A 21,182-nucleotide genomic window follows, 5' to 3' on the forward strand; every position below is an offset into this window, starting at 1 on the left:
AGTAAATCTTTTTTTTTTGGGGGGGGGGGAAATACAAGTATATCAAGTTGACTGGTCAATTCAGAAGAATGGGGAGAAATAGTAGTTTGATGAATTACAACAATATGGCAGGTTTTCATGTTTGACTCACCAGTATGGCGTCCCGATGAAAGAGTCTCTCCTCTGTAGTGTTTTGGTATTTTTTGCCGACACACCAAAGTCAGCTGAAACACCAATGGGAAACAGTGCTGCTGTTAGCAACTAGGGTACAACGTGTTGTTCATAAGAATTCATCTAAGCCAGGGGTATTCACCCTGGGATCCGCGGCCCCCTAGAGGTACTGCAGGGGGTCCGCAAAAATATACACAGTATATATTGAAGTGATTTCGATTTTATTGTTTTACTTAAATGTTTTTATTAATATCGCTAGCATCAACAGAATAATTACAAAAAAAAATGGCATACACTACTGTTCAAAAGTTTGGGGTCACTTAGAAATGTCCTTGTTTTTGAAAGAAAAGCACATTTTTTGTCCATTAAAATAACATCAAATCGATCAGAAATACAGTGTAGAAATCGGTCATGTTGTAAATGACTATTTTAGTTGAAAACGGCTGATTTTTGATGGAATATCTCCATAGGCGTACAGAGGCCCATTATCAGCAACCATCACTCCTGTGTTCCATTGGCACATATAATGATGAGTGGCAGGCCAGTGGAGGGAAGTGGGAGGAGCTGACATTCGACACATTTACTCCTTGATTAAACAATACAGTTCTCTTCCAAAAACGACAATGTCTGTCATGAACAGGGTGCACTAAGTTTTGTAGACTTGACCCTTTAGAAACAATTAGAAAAATTTGCATCGTTTAGGACGGCAAGGGCAAATTGAGTTATTGCACACCCTCAGTTCACAGACTAGGCATTCCCTAACAGAAATATGCAAATATATGCTAGAACGTGCCAATAGGATTGTGCTAGCTGATGCTTGGCTCTGCCCAAACCTGGCTTGTTCTGCCCACTAAGCTTACTTTGCTCCCATTGGGAACAACACTGGTGGTGTATCTTGGGTTAGTTACCAGCATCTTTGATGATGATGTGAGAGGTCAAAACAATGAAAAAACGATTTACCAAATCTATTCGTTTAAACATGTTATTTACTTCTCCTTGCCGGTATCATTCACCTGATGATAAGATGTGAAATTATTTTTTGCTAACGTACGATAGTGGTCTCGGGGTCGCTGGCTTTCCTGGGAGCGGGTCCCTGGCCGAGAAAATGTTGAAGACCCCTGGCCTACGCCAATCTATGCAAGTTAGACAATGGTTTCTGAAATACATTTAGGCCTTCAGCCAAATCCAGGCCTATTCGAAAGCATAACAGTGATCATGTTAGCGACGCGAAAAACACGCAACAACAAAACATATATTTTTACGTAACGTGTGCATCTGAACGATGACATCATATGTGTTGTTTATAGCAGAGTGTGTGTGTGTGTGTTTGTGATGAATCTTTCCCACAAAGTCTCTCACTGCCTGTCACTGACATGCAAACAGGCACTTTCACAGCCACCTTTGTTATGTCACTGTACTGACACAAACCCTACTTTGTACTGCATCATCACATCAGGCCTGTTACAGGCACACAGTTATGACTCACCCTAATACACAACCTACTGCATGATGAGTCGGGAGCTTACCGTGTGGAGCAAACCCCTCACTGTGTACCAATGACAGAACAATGATGACATGCAGGCTTTCCTAACACGCAATCGATTTGTAGGCAGTTAGCATTGCCATAACTGAGTGACATAACTGATTCGTAGATGACGGCTACAATATTACGTGATGGAACATTTCTGTCTGTATATTGTGTTATAAATGTTATGATAAACCTAACAAACAAAGACCACCTTATTCCTCTATTTTTCTTCCACATCTGCGCTAAACGTATTTGGTGTTTGATGGCGGTGATTACATGCATTTAGTTTTGACTAAACGCACCAACAGATGCACTGTCTAACATCCAAGAATGCACTTCTATGGTGTATCCAGAAACTCCCCCTGGCCCTACTAAAAGCGGCAATATGTAACTGGTGAACTAACCAAATTCACATAGAAATGCGAGTTATAAATCTGTCGTTCTCATTGAAAGCAAGTCTAAGAAGCCGTAGATCTGTTCTGTGTGTGCTATTTCTATGATTCCCGTTCCTATGTTTAGTTTTTATGTCTTTTACTTTTGGTTTTGTACACCAGCTTCAAATCCTGAAAATATGGTTGCAGTCATTGCAGCTAAAGGTGGCACAACCAGTTATTGAGTGTAAGGGGGAAACTACTTTTTCACACAGGGGAATTGTTTGTTGCATAACTTCTTTAATTAAAGAAATAAAATAACTATACATTGTATTGGTTATTTGTAAACTCAGGTTCCCTTTATCTAATATTAGGTTTTGGTTGAAGATCTGATAACGTTCAGCATAAAAAAATATGCAAAAATTGAGAAAATTACAAAGGGGGCAAATACTTTTTCCAAGTCACTGTGCAGTATTTTGGATTAGTGAAAATATATTTCAGAGTAGTTTAGATGGTACAATGATTCTCTACACATTGCTTGTTTAGTCACAAACTGAAATTAGGCAAACTATTATAATTTTAGCAACCAGGAAATGGTGGATCGACAGCCGAATAACCTTTTTTTCTAAGAGTGTGTGGTAATGCATTCTACCTTAGTGGTGTGCATTGACTGTAATAGTGTCTTCTACTAAAGGACTAAATGTACACGTTAAGCACGCCTAGTTGGTTAGGGCAGTGGTTTTCAAACCTCTATTCGTAGACCCATGCACGTTTCACAATTGTGTTGTAGCCCTGAACTACATCACCTGAAACACCTATCCCAGGGTTTGATAGTTGACAAGTTGAATCAGGTGTGCTAGCTGTGGAATAGTTCTAATACATGGAACGGCTGCGGGTCCCCAGGGAGAGGTTTGTGAAACACACAGGGTTAGGTAACTCCCAGCCCCTCTTCCCCAGTCTCTTACCCAGTTTGACGTCTCCGTTCAGGGATAGCAGGATGTTCCCAGCCTTCAGGTCTCTGTGGATCACCTTGTTGTCGTGGAGGTAGAGGAGGGCCTGGAGGGTCTGCTTACACACCACCCGGATCTGGGGCTCCGTCAGGGGCCTCTCTAGCTCTGAGGGACCGGGGCCACATAAACACATACTTAGCATTCCTCCTCACACACTGGGTTTCACTCACACACACACACACATGACTGAATCAATGGAGAATGTTAATACTGATACCTCATCAATGCAGTAGGAGCGTGGTCTACATCGTGTTGGTGCTAATCACTGGTAGTTCGATATCAGTTAACTGTTACTATACTGTTAAATCCATTACGTTTCAGTCACACAATTTTGTTAAATACATTACCATTGTCACCAGCGATTTATCGCTCCTCTGCTTATCACATTCTTTAGAAGTAGGAAGACTGACTCACCCAGCATGACGGCATCCACCGCTCCACCCGCACAGAACTCTATCAGGATCTGCAAAATAAGAGAAGAATGGTTACAGTAGATGCAGTACAGTGGATTAAAGAAACAGCATTCATCTAATGAGGTAAAAATACCATAACAGCTTAAATACCACAGTAACAGGTAAACATACCATACATTTACAACACGTGGTCTTCGTCAGTGGAGTCCTGTCTGGACCCAGTAGCCTTACAATTCAATGCAAAGGGTCTTATAAAACGGTATCAAGTTCAATGATATCAAGACGCAACACACTTAACTCTACCTATCCATAACTTAGGCCTAAGTTGTTCCAATATGGACCAGCAAACCCTCTCCCCTCCATACCTAAAAGCACCCCCCCCCCCTGTCACCTGCTTCATACCCAAACAACCCTTTAAAAGTCTCCTTTTAAAGACCAAACTCCCCGGTCTGTGGCCGTATTCTTAGAGTGTTTCAGAGTAGGAGTTCTAATCTAGGATCAGTTTACCCTTTTAGATCAATGGATGAATATGATTATATGGACATTAGAGAGGACCTGATGCTAGATCAGAACTCCTACTGAGATGTTTTGTGCATACAGGCCCTGCTGTGTAAAACAATCTGAAAGTACCCCCTCCTGCCCAGCTTCAGTGAATGAAACCTGCTGAGCCATAAATGGTTTCAAGAAGCTCTTTGCGCCGCTGAGGTAAGAGGATTGGCCAGTGAGGCCATTCTGTTGCTTTGCTCTGAAGGCTTTTTCAGAGTACACACATGCAGCCTAGCCTAGTGGAGCTAGCCAGAACATAGCCCTTTCCTCAAATAGGATGAAGAGTTTCCATGCACACCTCAGGTGGGAGGGGGCCCTCTTTAGCTGAAGCAGCGATGAGGCTAGGTATTTGGAGGAGAGAGACACCTAGGCATTCAGTGTAGGGAGGTAGCATCGTTAGACTAGCATTGTCCTGATATGTCAATAGACTATGGACTGTATCAGGGATATAACCTAGCCTAGCATGCTGCTAACACTACAGATACAACAGAGAAACAATTAGGCTAACAAAAACAAAATAACAAGCTAAAGTGATCCACGGCCCTACTGTGCTCAATACAGTAAAAATTAAGTTAGTTAGGGCTGAGTAGAATAGGGAAATGCTACTGACAGTGAAACAATGTAAGACATATTTGCTGAGAGGTGCCAAGAAGAGGGAGACAAAACGCACTTCCTCAATGTAACACAGTCAATGAGAAATGTTAGGTATTCTCTATTCTCATTCTGGCTAGTATTTAGAGAGAAGTTGACCTGTTCACCTATTAAGGTTCAGAGTCAAACATCATTATAGCAACAATGACCCGTGTGACCTTTCTAAGAAGAGGGGGTAGATCATTTTTAATATTGCAGATAGATTGTGGCTGCTAACCATGTGTATGTGACAAATACAATTTGATTTGATTTGATTTCCATCAATGTAATTGTCTGCATCACTTCCAATCCTCCATATTTTGTGTGTAAATATATATATATATATATCTGTTTGTGTGTACATATACACATATATATATATATATATATATATATCTGTTTGTGTGTACATATACACATATATATTTGTTTGTGTGTACATATACACATACATATATATTTGTTTGTGTGTACATACACACATACATATATATTTGTTTGTGTGTACATACACACATACATATATATTTTTGTGTGTACATACATACATATATATTTTTGTGTACATACATACATACATACATATATATTTTTGTGTACATACATACATACATACATACATACATATATATTTTTGTGTGTACATACATACATATATATTTTTGTGTACATACATACATACATACATATATATTTTTGTGTACATACATACATACATACATACATACATATATTTTTTGTGTGTACATACATACATACATACATACATACATACATACATACATACATACATACATACATACATACATACATACATACATACATACATACATACATACATACATACATACATACATACATACATACATACATACATACATACATACATACATACATACATACATACATACATACATACATACATACATACATACATACATACATACATACATACATACATACATACATACATACATACATACATACATACATACATACATACATACATACATACATACATACATACATACATACATACATACATACATACATACATACATACATACATACATACATACATACATACATACATACATACATAGTTAGGATCACCACTTTATTTGAAGAATGTGAAATGCCAGAATAATAGAGAGAATTATTTCTTTCGGCTTTTATTTCTTTATTTCACCCCCAAAACATGATGCTGCCACCCCCATGCTTCACGGTTGGGATGGTGTTCTTCGGCTTACAAGCCTGCCTCTTTTTCCTCCTAACATAACAATGGTCATTATGGCCAAATGATTCTATTTTGTTTCATCAGACCAGAGGACATTTCTCCAAAAAGTACGATATTTTTCCCATGTGAAATAGCAAACCGTAGTCGGTCTTTTTTATGGCGGTTTTGAAGCAGTGGCTTCTTCCCTGCTGAGCGGCCTTTCAGGTTATGTCGATATAGGACTCGTTTTACTGTGGATATAGATACTTTTGTACCTGTTTCCTCCAGCATCTTCACAAGGTCCTTTGCTGTTGTTCTGGGATTGATTTGCACTTTTCGCACCAAAGTACATTCATCTCTAGGAGACAGAACACATCTCCTTCCTGAGCGGTATGACGGCTGCGTGGTCCCATGGTGTTTATACTTGCGTACTATTGTTTGTACAGATGAACGTGGTACCTTCAGGCGTTTGGAAATTGCTCCCAAGGATGAACCAGACTTGTGGAGTTCTACATTTTTTTTCTTCTGAGATCTTTACTGATTTCTTTGATTTTCCCATGATGTCAAGTAAAGAGGCACTGAGTTTGAAGGTAGGCATTGAAATACATACACCGGTACTCCTCCAATTGACTCAAATGATGTCAATTGGTCTATCAGAAGCTTATAAAGCCATGACATCTTTTTCTGGAATTTTCCAAGCTGTTTAAAGGCACAGTCAACTTAGTGTATGTAAACTTCTGACCCACTGGAATTGTGATACAGTGAATTATAAGTGATGCACAAAGTAGATGTCCTAACCGACTTGCCAAAACTATAGTTTGTTAACAAGACATTTGTAGAGTTCTTGAAAAACAAGTTTTAATGACTCCAACCTAAGTGTAGGTAAACGTCAGAGTTCAACTGTATGTATGTATATAACAACAACAGAAATCCTTTATTATGTTCCCACCCCAATTGGATTAAATATATAATAATAATAATATATGCCATTTAGCAGACGCTTTTATCCAAAGCGACTTACAGTCATTATACATTCTACGTTCCCGGGATCGAACCCACTACCCTGGCGTTACAAGCGCCATGCTCTACCAACTGAGCTACAGAAAACTAATGGACTAATGGACAACAACTCTTAGGCTTCTACTTCCAGCTTATACATACTATATACATTTTAAAGACAGAGTATATTTTAAAATATTATATTTTTGTTTGTTTTTAAGTCCCACCCTTCAGCTCCACTCAACCCCTCCCATCTATCTCTCAACACCATCCAGTTGATTTCCATGTGCCATATATCTTTCAACTGTGCTGTGATGTTTTACAAAAAAAAATGAATAAATCTTAGTTTAGCCTTATTTATCGAACATAAAACTCGACAAAAAAACAAACTTCATTCTACCCAACAAAACTCTTATGAAATAAGACAGTATGCTCCGCCTAAGCCTAAGCCTTGAAACAGTCTTGTCATTCATACAGGCCCTTGTGGTGCTGTTTCACTGGTAGGCGATCTGTTGTTTTAGTCCAGCTGCATGTACAATAGGCCAAACAGTGGGTCTTTACAGTGACAGGCGGGGGAGAGAGGAACGACCGGGCTGTCACCATGACTTCCTCTCCCAGCACACACACAGCCCTCTGAGGAGCCATTCATGCGGTGTAGAAGAGAGACGGAGGACACAACTCTTAAGATAGCAGCTGTGTGGCTAAGGTCCTAACCAAAGGTTAAAAGGTCAGGTAAATTGTGGTTTGTGTGACAAAGATATGCAACATAAGAAAAAATAGGCATATGATCTGACCCATGATTAGGCCTAACAGTCTAAGGTCAAGTACATTGTGGTTAGGATGGGAAATTAGAATGGCTGAGTCTGCAGATCCATAGGTAACAGCCCCATCCGTCCCTTTTCCCCAGAGCTGAAGATCAGAATCACGTACTGCGCATATTTCTCTACCTTTACGCAAATAATGTTGTGGTCACCCTCCATTCACATTTCTCACTGTCAATCGTTAATGATCATTCTTTAAGCTTTACCGGTGGAAAGTCCATGAAGCATCTGCATACCAACCCTTTGATCTCAATCAGTTTCATGGGGATATGCATTTACAGTGCCTTCGGAAAGGATTCAGACCCCTCGACTTTCCCCCCCACATTTTGTTACGTTACAGCCTTGTTCTAAAATGGATTAAATATATATTTCTCAGAAATCTACACGCAAAAATTATAGAGCGAAAGTATACATAAGTATTTTGCTATGAGACTCGAAATTGAACTCAGGTGCACCCTGTTTCCATTGATCATCATTGAGATGTTTTCTCCAACTTAATTGGAGTTCACCTGTGGTAAATTCAATTGATTGGACATGATTTGTTAAGGCACACACCTGTCTACTTAAGGTGTTACAGTTGACAGTGCATGTCAGAGCAAAAACCAAGCCATGAGGTAGAAGGAATTGTCCGTAGAGCTCCGATACAGGATTGTGTCGAGGCACAGATCTGGGGAAGGATACAAAAACATTTATGCAGCATTAAAGGTCCCCAAGAACACAGTGGCCTCCATCATCTTAAACAAAAGAAGTTTGGAACCACCAAGATTCTTCCTAGAGCTGGCCGCCCGGCCAAATTGAGCAATCGGTGGAGAAGGGACTTGGTCAGGGAGGTGACCAAGAACCTGATGGTCACTCTGACAGAACTCTAGAGTTCCTATATGTGTATAGAACCTTCCAGGACAGCCATCTCTGCAGCACTCCACCAATCAGGCCTTTATGGTAGAGTGGACAGACAGAAGCCACTCCTCAGTTAAAGGCACCTGACGGCCTGCTTGGAGTTTGCCAAAAGGCACCTAAAGACTCTGACCATGAGAAACAAGAGTCTCTGGTCTGATGAAACCAAGATTGAACTATTTGGCCTGAATGCCAAGCGTCACGTCTGGAGGAAACCTGGCACCATCCCTACAGTGAAGCATGGTGGTGGCAGCATCATGCTGTGGGTATGTTTTTCAGCGGCAGGGACTGGGAGACTAGTCAGGATTGAGGCAAAGAACAGCGCAAAGTACAGGAGAGATCCTTGATGAAAACCTGCTTCAGAGTGCTCAGGACCTCAGACTGGGACAAAGGTTCCCTTTCCAACAAGACAACGACCCTAAGCACACAGTCAAGACAACGCAGGAGTGGCTTCGGGACAAGTCTCTGAATGTCCTTGATTGGCCCAGCCAGAGCCCGAACTTGAACCTGATCGAACATCTCTGGAGAGACCTGAAAATAGCTGTGCAGCAACGCTCCCCATCCAACCTGACAGTGCTTTAGAGGATCTGCAGAGAAAAAAGGGAAAAACTCCCCATATACAGGTGTGCCAAGCTTGTAGCCTCATACCCAAGAAGGCTCAAGGCTGTAATCGCTGCAAAAGTTGCATCAACAAAGTCCTAAATAAAGGGTCTGAATGTGATATTTAAGTTTTTTTATTTTAAAAACACGTTTTTGATTTGTCATTATGGGATATTGTGTGTAGATTGATGAAGGGGGAAATGTATTTTTATTTTATTTTTAGAAAAAGGCTGTAGCCAACAAAATGTGGAAAAAGTTAAAGGGTCTGAATACTTCCCGAAGGCACCGTAAGATCTCCTAGATCTCAGTGTTGTTTCGAGGGTAGCCTACAGTGTTGTTTCGAGGGTAGCCTACAGTGTTGTTTCGAGGGTAGCCTACAGTGTTGTTTCGAGGGTAGCCTACAGTGTTGTTTCGAGGGTAGCCTACAGTGTTGTTTCGAGGGTAGCCTACAGTGTTGTTTCGAGGGTAGCCTACAGTGTTGTTGAGGGTAGCCTACAGTGTTGTTTCGAGGGTAGCCTACAGTGTTGTTTCGAGGGTAGCCTACAGTGTTGTTTCGAGGGTAGCCTACAGTGTTGTTCCGAGGTAGCCTACAGTGTTGTTCCGAGGTAGCCTACAGTGTTGTTTCGAGGGTAGCCTACAGTGTTGTTTTGAATGATGGACCGTGAGCGCATTTTAGAGCAGATGGTGTTAAACTGTAGCCTACACGTGTTTGGTTTCAATCAAATCACACGTTTTACCTTAGTGGCGCGTTCTGTTATGTAGAATACCATCATTGTGTGATCCTGCAGACATGGATTCAGCTTTGATCTAACTTTATTAATATCGAGCACTGTTCGCCAGAGTGGCCTGTTGTCTACGAGTAGAGCAGAGACTGTGGGCAAAGTAGAGAATCCTGCACATGTGCAGAAGCTTCGGGACATTTAGCTGGCGGGAAGAAGGATGTAGAAAAGTGGATTCCACGGCCACTCTGCATTATATACAGGGTTAACTCTAGTCTATACAGGGTTAACTCTAGTCTGTACATTAAGTTGCAAAGTGGGTACATGCATGGTAAAAAAAAGAGTTCAGTGTGACTGAAGCGAAATGAAATTGATGAAACGTAAAAATGGCTACGGTCACTAATCTAACCCTTAAAAAACATCATGTGGTTTTACCACATCGCTATTAGAGCCATATCAAATGAGGAAGACTAAATAAATCCCTCTCCTCAGACTTCCACACAGCCTTTTAGAACATCAAGTCTTTCATCTACAGCAGGAGCTCCTGTGCTAATCTCTAGTTACACACCAGCTACCATGTAAGCGGCATGTAGGTGCGGCAGGTAGCCTAGTGGTTAGAGCACTGGGCCAGTAACCGAAAGGTTGTTAGATCAAATCCCCGAGCTGACTAGGCAAAAATCGGTCGTTCTGCCCCTAACCCACTGTTCCTAGGGCGTCATTGTAAATGAGAATTTGTTCTTAAGTGACTTGCCTAGTTTAAAAAAAACAAAACAAATAAAAAGCAGAGATAATAATCAATACACAACCGCCATTGGGTTAGAAGCCATTGTTCGGCAGACAACGGAGAGGAAAGGGCCGAGCACTCAACAAAGCTGCAGTGTAACCAAATACTGCATTTCATCGTCACAGCTTTTTGATGAGTCTGATTACTGATAATATGTCTATGTGGATGTTTCCATGTCGGCAGGGAGGGAGACACAGGGAGCCACGTATTATTTCCCAGCTTGAAGGAAAGCAATGGGGCTCTTGGGAGGCTTGGGTATGTAACCTATCAGGTAGCACCTTAGACGAACTGACCTTGTGGATTTAGACAATATATTACGTATTATTTGTGGAATCCATTTCTCCTGAATGAAAGGTGGAAATGCCTTTGTTTTCATAGGTATTATTTTGTATTATATTCCTATATAGCTTGGTTCACTTTAGGTGTCCTATGCCAAGAAGACCAACAACAAAACAGACGGGTCCTTATTAATAGCTAGTTAGATATGATTGAACTACGCCTTGCAATCCCTGGGTGCACAAATGTCCTAATATATGCATGACCACAATGCAATCATTTCAACGTTATCTTCGGACACAGGGGTGCTCCGGGAAAAGTAACCTGAAACTAGATCCCAAAGTCCAATCAAAATGCACAGGAAGTGACCACCATCCTGAAGGAGAGGACTAGAACAATGTGTATACAAAGAGAGGGTTATATGGATGGACTCCAGTTATTTTGGGAGGTGACAGAAAGACACAACGTCACTCAGTGATATCATGAAGACGAGAAAGGCAATATAATAATACAACAATTAATTTCCATATCAAATATGGCAATAAACTACAATAAATGCTGCTAGTATCGGTGCTAGTTTGAACTTTGACCTGGGAAGACAATAACCAAGGCAGCGTAGGTGTGAGAGGAGGATGAACCTTGCATTGTACTGATGATCAACCATGACACAGGTCAGTCGTCACAACGGCCTAGTTAAGAGGCCCCAACAAAGGACGACACTGCAGCACACTGCTGGTCCTTCGCCGATTCTCCATGAACCATTCCATCTCACAACCAATGTTTCGGTGAATAGACAAGAGTTTGTGCTATTCAGAGTTTGTGCTATCACTAACATCAATACACTGTCACAGCAACACCGCTAACAAAGCCCGACCTCCGCTGAGAACGCCCCTCCCTGCTCACCCATAGCTTGCTGTCGTAGTAGAAGGCGTCCAGCAGCTTCACTATGTTGTGATGGTCGCAGGAGGCCAGGATATCGATCTCTACCATATAGTCCTCCAGCTCCTCCTCCGTCTTGGTGTCGATCACTTTAGCTGCAGCCAGAATGCCTGTTTGCTTGTTCTGGGCCTAAGAGACACACAGGTAGAAGTGAGAGGGTTATTAAATGGTGGCTTCTGACAATGGAATAGACTTGAGTTCTGTTGACATTAGCAGAAGACGCACCAAGGTTAGAGTGAGTGTGTTATTTTGGGGGCTTCATGACAATGGAAATTATAGAACAGAATGGGTCCCGTTGTTGCTCTCATAAATAGGAGTCAAGAGAAGAGTTGATATCAGATTTCACATGACCTTCGCAAAAAGCTAAAAGCAGCCACCTGACAGTTTTTTTCCCAAATGTATTTATCACATCTTGGATGAAAACCCTCACAGCACAAGTCCCAATTCCATTTGACGTGGAACTTTCTGCCGTTTGTTTCGGTGGTGTCTCACAGCAGGATGTGTTGGATGCGGTCCGCGGTGATATGGCACTCCCTCTTAACCTGGGTGTGTTCCTCAGGTCACGTCTGCCATCGGAATGATTTCAATACATTATCCTGTATTATCACATTACACACGATGGATCCATATTCAGCGCACACACACACACACACACACACACACACACACACACACACACACACACACACACACACACACACACACACACACACACACACACACACACACACACACACACACACACCTCTTTCACTATGAATCGATGGGGTGTTTGGAGGCTGGTTCAAATAGGGCGACTCATCATGAGATTGCAGCATATTGCAGTTGGTATCGTAGCGATGCCTCTCCGCCCAGGACGTTAGAATATTACTGGAAAATGTACTTCCCACAGATGTGCTTCGATTGGCCTGTTGTAGCTCTAGTAATGCCAGAAAGGTCCATTATATACTATTCTTGGGAGTAGTCTTAGAGTAAATGTTGTTATGCTTTGTTCATGGAGCAGCCAATAGTTTGTTTGTAGTAGTAGGCAACTTCACATGGCATCTGTTACTAAACTGACTTAAAAGGCATATTGGATTCTCTACAACAAGTAATAGTTCGATTTGGAAACCATAACTGACCACACAGTTCTATTAATAGATCAGAAATAAATTGAAAACAGAGCACAATCATGGTAGGGATCCAGATAGCTATTATTATACCGTTACACCATGCCCATAAATAGGCTGGTGGCTACAGAAGAACAAACACGCTAATTGGAATAGCGTCGACAAAGCACCCCGCTACTGGTCTTGGCCCTCCACTCACGGGTGATCACATTCAATGTCACTCATGTAAACAGTGCTTTTTGCTCTGCCCATGCATCGAGGTCGGTGAAAACAATGCCACAATTTGATTGGGACTCGATCTAGCATGGCTTTAGGGCTGCTGTGAATGGCCTAACAATCAGAGTTCGGGAAGAAATAGCTGTGTGTGTGTGTGTGTGTGTGTGTCTGTGTGTGTGTGTCTGTGTGTGTGTGTGTGTGTGTGTGTGTGTGTGTGTGTGTGTGTGTGTGTGTGTGTGTGTGTGTGTGTGTGTGTGTGTGTGTGTGTGTGTGTGTGTGTGTGTGTGTGTGTGTGTGTGTGTGTGTGTGTGTACTGGAGGCAGTGTAGTTGCCATTGTTGACCAAAATGAAAAGAATGGCAGTCATTAATCCGATGTTGGGCTTAGTCCTAATCATAAGAGTAAGAAATAACACTTCCAGTCGTAGCCGACCGAAGGGAATAATTCCAAGGAACACCATGTAAAATATACTACTCCAATTGGTTACAGCAGAGTGGACTGAGATGAACACACACATGACACGATTGATGATTCTTGAAACATGGTTTCAAACCTGTAAAATGTAACGTGTTCACAATGTCATCACCATTGCTACAATGAATCAGAAGAGGCCTACAATGACCCAAAAAGGACCTATCCTACCTTATAGACTTTCCCAAAGGCTCCATCCCCCAGTTCTCCAATGATCTCCCATATCTCCTCTGGGTTCTCGTCTCTGTGGACATGCTCATACTGTTTCTTCTTCTTCTCAGCACCCAATTTAAAGATTTTACGGAAATTGAAAAAGGATGCCATTTTCACGCCTGCCTTCTTCAGATAGACAGTTGACAAAGGAATGAATATCCAGCAACACGAAGATCATCCGTGCGTTCTACCGCATAGGACTTGAACTGTTGTGTTTACTTAGGTCCCTTGGTGTTCTTGTGAGTCAAGCAGACTCTGAGGTGGCATATTCAATATGTTACAGTATTATAACAATTCAGAATTATTTAAAATGCTGTTCAACTGAAATTATTGATGATCAACCCGTTTTTATGGCAACGATATCCCAGTTATCCCATAACAAAATGAAGTTCCACCGACATCATGGCCTATTGTTGATTCTTACACCAACAATATTCACTTTGATGTCTCCTGGCATTGTATTTCCGTCCAAAGAATAGACTTTGACAGTGCAAAGTAAGCACGGGAAGCTACTGTTGTTCCCCAGAACAACCAAAACTGGCCTGACAACGCAAGCGGCAGGGCTCTTTCCTCAACCAAAGAGCAGAGACAGAGAAGATACAGAAACGACCCTTCCAAAGAATTATATTCCATGAAATGTTATAGTCGATCCCCCAACGTCACTTGAATGTATATATAGCGAATAAAAACACCGTTGGTATGGTAAGACAATCTTCTTTCCCTTGGCGAGGCACAGGGTCCAGTAATCTAGAGGATTTGGTGTCAAATGCGCGTTTATGAGCCCGCAACTGTAGTTCTTTCACTTCTTCACGCTTGATTGATGGTGGAGGAAAGAGCATCTAGAGCGCGTTGCTTCCACCCTCAGCACTGGAGGCCAGCATTATGTGTTTAGAAACGATTCATAAATTAAAATAAACTTTTAAATAATATTTTAAGGAGTACGACATTTTGTAGAAGCCTATTCAATACATTTATAGTCCAGGCCTATTGTTCAGCCCTGCAACGTTTTGTAAATCCTAAGTCAAATTGAACGAGAAAGAAAAGCCATATAGCCTAATTAAAAAGGATAGCACATTTCCCCTAATATTGAAAATGTTCAATTTTGATAATTGCATCAATATGAGAGATAATTAGGTCTCTGATACAATGATGGGTTTCTTTCTTCTCTCATTCAATGGCATAAAACGACATGTCCCAGATATCCATGCGAGACGTGCACTCGCACACACAGCCGCAAACTTCTCAACATTGTTGTCTTTACCACATTTACATATATTAATAATCGTCCTTCACGATTAAAAGATGTTTACATAAATGCATGGTTTATTTCATCTGTTCTATTTTCCTCTATTTTCTTATTCACGTGACCGGAAACTCGGACTTTTGCGGAAGCTGTGCAAATATTTGCTCAAATCTCAAAACATTTCCCGGGAAAATGAAGCAAAACAAATTAACCAAGCGAGGGAGAGACGAGTAAAGCTTTCTTAAGTAGGTTAGCGTGCTACTTTTGGTTGTTTTTGATCGCGTGTAGTGAGTCGCCTAGGATGGTATGCAGCCTGAAGCGACAGAACCAGAGGAGGATAGTGTCTGGGAGGAACCGCCTTCAATGCTGTGGGGACTGGACCCAATGTTTAACGCTTTCAACAGGCTCTATGTCAAAGACATCCTACATATGAGAGAGTCCTGTTAAGTGTCAGGTACTGTTACCTTCAGTTTTGACAACATGAATGCCACTGTCATGTTTATTCAACTTCACTAGCTAACCCATTTCACTTCCCCTAACCTAGGGATATACTTCTACAACTCTCACCCGATATTCAAAGTTGATGTGCTCGGGACTGTGGTGTACAAACGAGAGCGAGAAGACTTCTTCTGTTACGGAGGTAATGATGAAGCTCAGTTGATTCATTTTGAAATATTCCTACTTTGTCTCCTTATATCAAACTAACATTCACATGCAAATATTGAGTCCATGTAAATCCAATATGGCTGCTGTTATCATTGCTTCACAGTTGATGACGGTACTGGTGTTATAAACAGCCTTTGCTGGAAAGATGAACAGTGGAGGGAGCAAGGTGACCCTGCTACACGTAAGTGCAGATATTCTCATTATAGCTGTGTGTCAGCCCTGTTCGTGTTCACGGTTGGCTGTGTATTATCTTCAGCAGGGGCGAGGTCTTTCGGTAGCAGCGCTCGTGAAGACTTCAACCCAGCCAGCGAGCTGAAGAAACTACGGCAAGCCCAACATAGCAGCTCCCACCTGGAGATAGGAGAACTGCTCAGGGTGCGAGGGCCCGTCAAGACCTCCAGACAACAGCGAGAGATAATGGCCTCTACATACTGTGAGTGGAGAGGTGACACGCATGAATATGGTCACACAGACACAGGCATGCACGGTCATGCGCATATGGACACACACACACACACACACACACACACACACACACACACACACACACACACACACACACACACACACACACACACACACACACACACACACACACACACACACACACACACACACACACACCTGCATTTCACAACTATACACAGTTTATTAAACCTGAGTTATTGTTGTCCATACAATCTCTAACCCCCCATTCGTTGGTTGTAGATAAAGTGTCAGACCCGGTGATGGCGGTCCAGATATCCTGGATGATGGAGGTTCCTCAGCTCTACAGACAGTGCTATGACAAACCATTCCATCTGGACAGCAGTGCACAGAACATTCAGGGATAGGTCTGATAATCTCTTTAGCTGTATTCAATTGCTGTTCAGTGAGGTGCAGCATCATTTCGGCTATCATGTATGATGTTTATTTACTTCAAACTTTGATTTACTGATGTTTTTGTGGATATCTTTATGGCTTATTTGGTATTCCTGCAGTGGTTCTGCTTCATACCTGCTTGGCAGAGCCACTCATATCCTGAAGGACTTCCTGAAAGAGAAAGAAGTCACCAGGTTCAGACCCTATGATGTCCAGGACCTTTTACAGCCTCTGGTCTCCAGACAACCTCAGAGGATGGCATCAGAACAGGTCGAACATCTATGGACATCTATGTAGGCCTTAGGGTTTACGAAGGCATCATTAAGCTTTTAAGTTGTTCATTTTAAAGTGGGACTGTATTTTTTTCCAAATCTGATTTGATGCTAGGAGCCTGAGGCTGGTCCATCATCGGGTCCACCAACATCTTTCAAACAGCTCAGGGAGCTACTCCAGGAGAGCCTTCAGATCCTGCAGGACGAAGGCTTGGTGTTCCGCAAGGTCAAATGTCATGGATGAGGTCTACCATGTAAGCAGCAGCACATGAAGATAGATATCACAGAGGAACTAAGTGCTATGCGACGCTCATCAAACACATTGACCCCGGAGGCTCATGGAATGTGGGACACAAGCAAAGTGCTCAGCATACAAGAATGAAAGATTTTGAGACTGATCTTTCATTGTATTACTGTGGTGACTGAAGGTTATATCGGAATGACACAAGTAAGTCTTGATTCTACTGTATTTCTCCCCTTTAGGTAACGGAATGGGACAAGGATCTTCTCATGGAAGTCCGAGACATTCTTCGGGAAGATTGCAGACGAGAGAAATGTAAGGGCATTTCCCCTCTTCATACTCATTTAGAGTACTTTACAATAAATACACTGCTCCACCAGTGCTATACCAGTGTATTCTAATATGTATTGATGGTCTTTCTCTCGCGTTGCCAGATGCAGATCAGGGTTGCCACATCCTGCACGTCCCTGTCCAGTGTGAGACCCGAGGTACAGTCGCAACGTGAGCAAGGCAGCCTTGGTGCCGGTCCTCAACGCTCTGGAGTGTGATAGTGACATCATCAGCACCAGCGACAGTCATTACACTATCCTCTGACGCTGACTTAGACATTCTGGGGACAAGCTGTCTGAAATGGGAGTGAAACGGGGAGGTGCCATCTGACCGTGTCCAATAAGAAACGCATGTTTTTGTTTTCCCGTTGGATATATATATATATATAACAAGTGTGCCCTAATGAATATGACCCTTAATGCATTTGATTATTACTTAACATGGCCATCTTCAAGATATCATTTGCTATCAATCATGCTAGAGCTATGTACATTTTGTAATGTATTTTTAAAGAGTACAGGACAAGCGGTTTTGTGCAATATATATATATATGTTTTCAATGTGCAAAAGTTGTGTAAATTATGTGTATAATACCTGGATTTAGAATTCAACTTGGAGCATATGCTCATTTTGCACACGGGGGCAGTATTTCGTCGTTTAATATGCACCGCGATGCAGCCCGTTCGCTGATTGGTCCACTTTGAAACATCTGTATCCATACGTCCAAACTATTGATGAGGGCAGCCTATAGCGTCTTATGACTCAGTTGCCACCGTTGTCAAAGAAACTGCGAGGCATAAGAAGCAATATATGGAATGCTTTATGCTATCTAGGCCTAAGGAACAAATAGGTTGTTATAGCTATTTGTAGCCTTTTTAATGGCTATTTAACCAGGCATGCTTTTGATAATGGAGAAATTGAATTGTTATGCTGAAACCAATCACATCCATAAAAAGTATCCTTACATGGTCCAAGCGCAGTGTGACGTTCACATTTTTCTTGTCATTAGCTAAATTGTAGCCACTCTTGGGAGCACTTTAAGGAACCGTTACAGCTTGTGAAGATTATTACAATGATTACGCATCTTTTCCAACATATCTAAATGTTTACAAACATATAGACATTGCCAAGATACTCAGAACTACATGCAAGTATTCCATAAACTATGAGTTGGAATGGGACTTCAACCCTCTAGTACAGTTTACCTCCTTAGTGCTTCATCACACGACAAGCAAGCCCATCCCACTAACCCCCCCCCCCCCCCCCCCCATTTTTTACCATTTTTATTGCTCTGCGCCTTGCTTGCTTCTGGAGGCATTTGTCGGTAAATTCGGTGGCTTTTTTTTGCCTACCCCGACCCTATATAGCCTACAGGTATGCACCCCTCGCTGAAGGTATTGTGGTCCAACACAAAGGAACTCGCTCCACTTTCCTATTTGAGGTGACCTCCTTCTCAGCATGCGACCGCTGGCCAGCCTGCCTTGTTGTCCAACGTGAAGATATCGCCTTTTGGATTTCGGGCAGAATGTTTTAGCCATATAAATATAGATTCTCAATTGATAGCGACTATGATATATTCTGCCTTTGGGTATATTACGCATCGTCAAGCCAAGACATTTGATTCCTTGCGCCTTAGACTCGACAACCCAATCAATGAATGCCCTTTTTGAGTTCTTCTTCAACGTTTCTTGAACTGCAGAGGCTATAGCCCACTACAGGAACTGGGATATTGCATTTATTGTGTGTGTACGCTGTAGCCATTTCCAACGTCAAGATGCAGTTTCGGACAGTGTTGGATGTAAAAGTCGTGGACGTGGAGAAGCGGCGCAATCCGTCCAAACATTACGTGAGTAGGATGCCCCCCCTCACCCTTTATCTACCTACCTGGGTCCATTCAAATTCCGATCTACAATGACTACCTCATATATTCTGTATCTATTTATGAATAGAATACACGGTGAAAGGTTTCGCCACTTATAGCCTAGACCAGTCATCGCAACTCATCACAGTTTTGATTAAACTAGCCAATGATTCATGAGTTATTGATTCAGTCTGCCAATCAATATCTCCATTTATCAAATTGTGTAGGAGATGATATTATCTGTGTATGGCACTGGCCTCTTAGAACATATATGTCATTCCAGTCATCCATTTGAATGTGTTAAAGCCTAACCCATGAATATAAAGAAGGGTTATAACTAGTGACAATACAGACAGTATAAGTAATGACAGGTTACAACTGTGGCGTATCTTTTTCAATAACATGGGAACCCGAACTGTAATGCATTATTCAACTGGAACTAATATAGCCTATTTTGGTATATCTCGGGAGTTTCTTCGAATACCACATCTGTCGAGACTATGTCATGAGAACGATAACAACCTTTGTCATAAATGGTGGTACGACATACTACTTATGACGTAAGTTGTCCAGTGTGGTTCAGTTGGTAGAGCATGGCGCTTGCACAGCCAGGGTTGTGGGTTTGATTCCCGGGGCCACCCGTAAAATGTACGCACGCATGACTGTAAGTCGCTTTGGGATAAAAGCATCTGCCAAATGGCATATATTATATTATAAATCGCAAGACCTGACATAGTTTATTGCCGATTCAAGCTAAAGCAAATTTAATTAGACGGATTCACTGTTAGTACCGTACTGCAGGCATTAGCCAAAGTGAATGATTGGATAGACTACCCTTAAATGTTTATCATAAACTCATCTATTAGTTTAGTAGTCATCCTCGGTGTTGTACAATTGAACACAGAGCTACTGTAGTCTACCTATGGGTCCCTCAAGGCAACTTACTGTACTGTACTCTTGGGAAAGTGATATTTTTAAACTTTGCCTTCAGCAGGCATACGAATCAATATCTCATTACACTCCAGACTCGTGGGGCCGCTCTACATCGCTAACAAACAAGTTATTATAAATCTCATTAAATATGATCATACTAGATGTTGTCAACTCAAACACCCTGCTGTTGAAATAATCATACACTCAGGCAATTATATTATATTTTCAGAATTTGCCTGTAGTGTGCTTAGACATCAATATCTAAGATTTACACACATGCAGGCTTTTGGGATGTCATAACTTACAGACCATATATTATACCCAACCTGCAAGGAACACCATGCACCAACAGCCATCAGATCCACATAGACCTACTCAACCATTAGACGTACTACATGCATTGCACGTTGTTAGTGGTTGCTGGTGATTCCCAGGCCAGTGTTGTGTTCAGTTGTGTTTTGGGGCTGTGCAGTCTCATGGGCCTCTCTCTGGCCTAGTTTCCATTGCTACCATGCCCCTGGGATCACCGCTAGCTAGTCACTGTGAGAAGAAACTAGAGGGAGCAATCCCCAGACTGTCTCACTGTGTGTGTGTGTGTGTGTGTGTGTGTGTGTGTGTGTGTGTGTGTGTGTGTGTGTGTGTGTGTGTGTGTGTGTGTGTGTGTGTGTGTGTGTGTGTGTGTGGGAGGGAGGGAGGGAGAGAAATTCTGTCCCTCTACCAATCTCAACACTGTTGGTGAAAACGGCTGGAAACACTTATCCTATGAGAACAGAGTGAGGGGGGGGGAGACACAAGTCTTTGTCAGGGGTGAAGTGGTCATTTGACCCAGGGGGACACGTCTGCTTAGACACAGAACATATTACAACACCGC

General features: G+C 42.0%; 2 protein-coding genes and 1 pseudogene across 5 annotated transcripts in view; 2 read left to right on the top strand and 1 right to left on the bottom strand.

Annotated features, from left to right (window-relative positions):
• Positions 1 to 14,685, bottom strand: part of LOC124015200 (STE20-like serine/threonine-protein kinase) — a 32,148-nt gene extending 17,463 nt beyond the window's left edge. For 2 of the 3 annotated variants that reach the window (XM_046330236.1, XM_046330235.1), the window contains exons 1-5: positions 13,863 to 14,685; positions 11,861 to 12,025; positions 3,474 to 3,522; positions 3,015 to 3,164; positions 131 to 203 (exon numbers count right to left, since the gene is read on the bottom strand). In XM_046330236.1, the coding sequence (XP_046186192.1) occupies positions 131 to 203; positions 3,015 to 3,164; positions 3,474 to 3,522; positions 11,861 to 12,025; positions 13,863 to 14,015 (590 nt within the window). In that variant the 5' untranslated portion in view covers positions 14,016 to 14,685. The remainder of the gene's footprint in view (positions 1 to 130; positions 204 to 3,014; positions 3,165 to 3,473; positions 3,523 to 11,860; positions 12,026 to 13,862) is intronic. The other variant, XM_046330237.1, reaches the window with a different exon arrangement.
• Positions 14,686 to 15,448: 763 nt separating this feature from the next.
• On the top strand, positions 15,449 to 18,546 carry LOC124016428 (annotated as a pseudogene).
• Positions 18,547 to 18,832: 286 nt separating this feature from the next.
• LOC124016521 (SH3 and PX domain-containing protein 2A-like) overlaps positions 18,833 to 21,182 on the top strand; it is a 140,918-nt gene continuing 138,568 nt past the window's right edge. For both annotated transcript variants that reach the window (XM_046332095.1, XM_046332096.1), the window contains exon 1: positions 18,833 to 19,363. In XM_046332095.1, the coding sequence (XP_046188051.1) occupies positions 19,292 to 19,363 (72 nt within the window). In that variant the 5' untranslated portion in view covers positions 18,833 to 19,291. The remainder of the gene's footprint in view (positions 19,364 to 21,182) is intronic.

The sequence above is a fragment of the Oncorhynchus gorbuscha genome, linkage group LG26 (assembly GCF_021184085.1).
Source record: "Oncorhynchus gorbuscha isolate QuinsamMale2020 ecotype Even-year linkage group LG26, OgorEven_v1.0, whole genome shotgun sequence".
NCBI classification, from domain to species: Eukaryota; Metazoa; Chordata; class Actinopteri; order Salmoniformes; family Salmonidae; genus Oncorhynchus; species Oncorhynchus gorbuscha.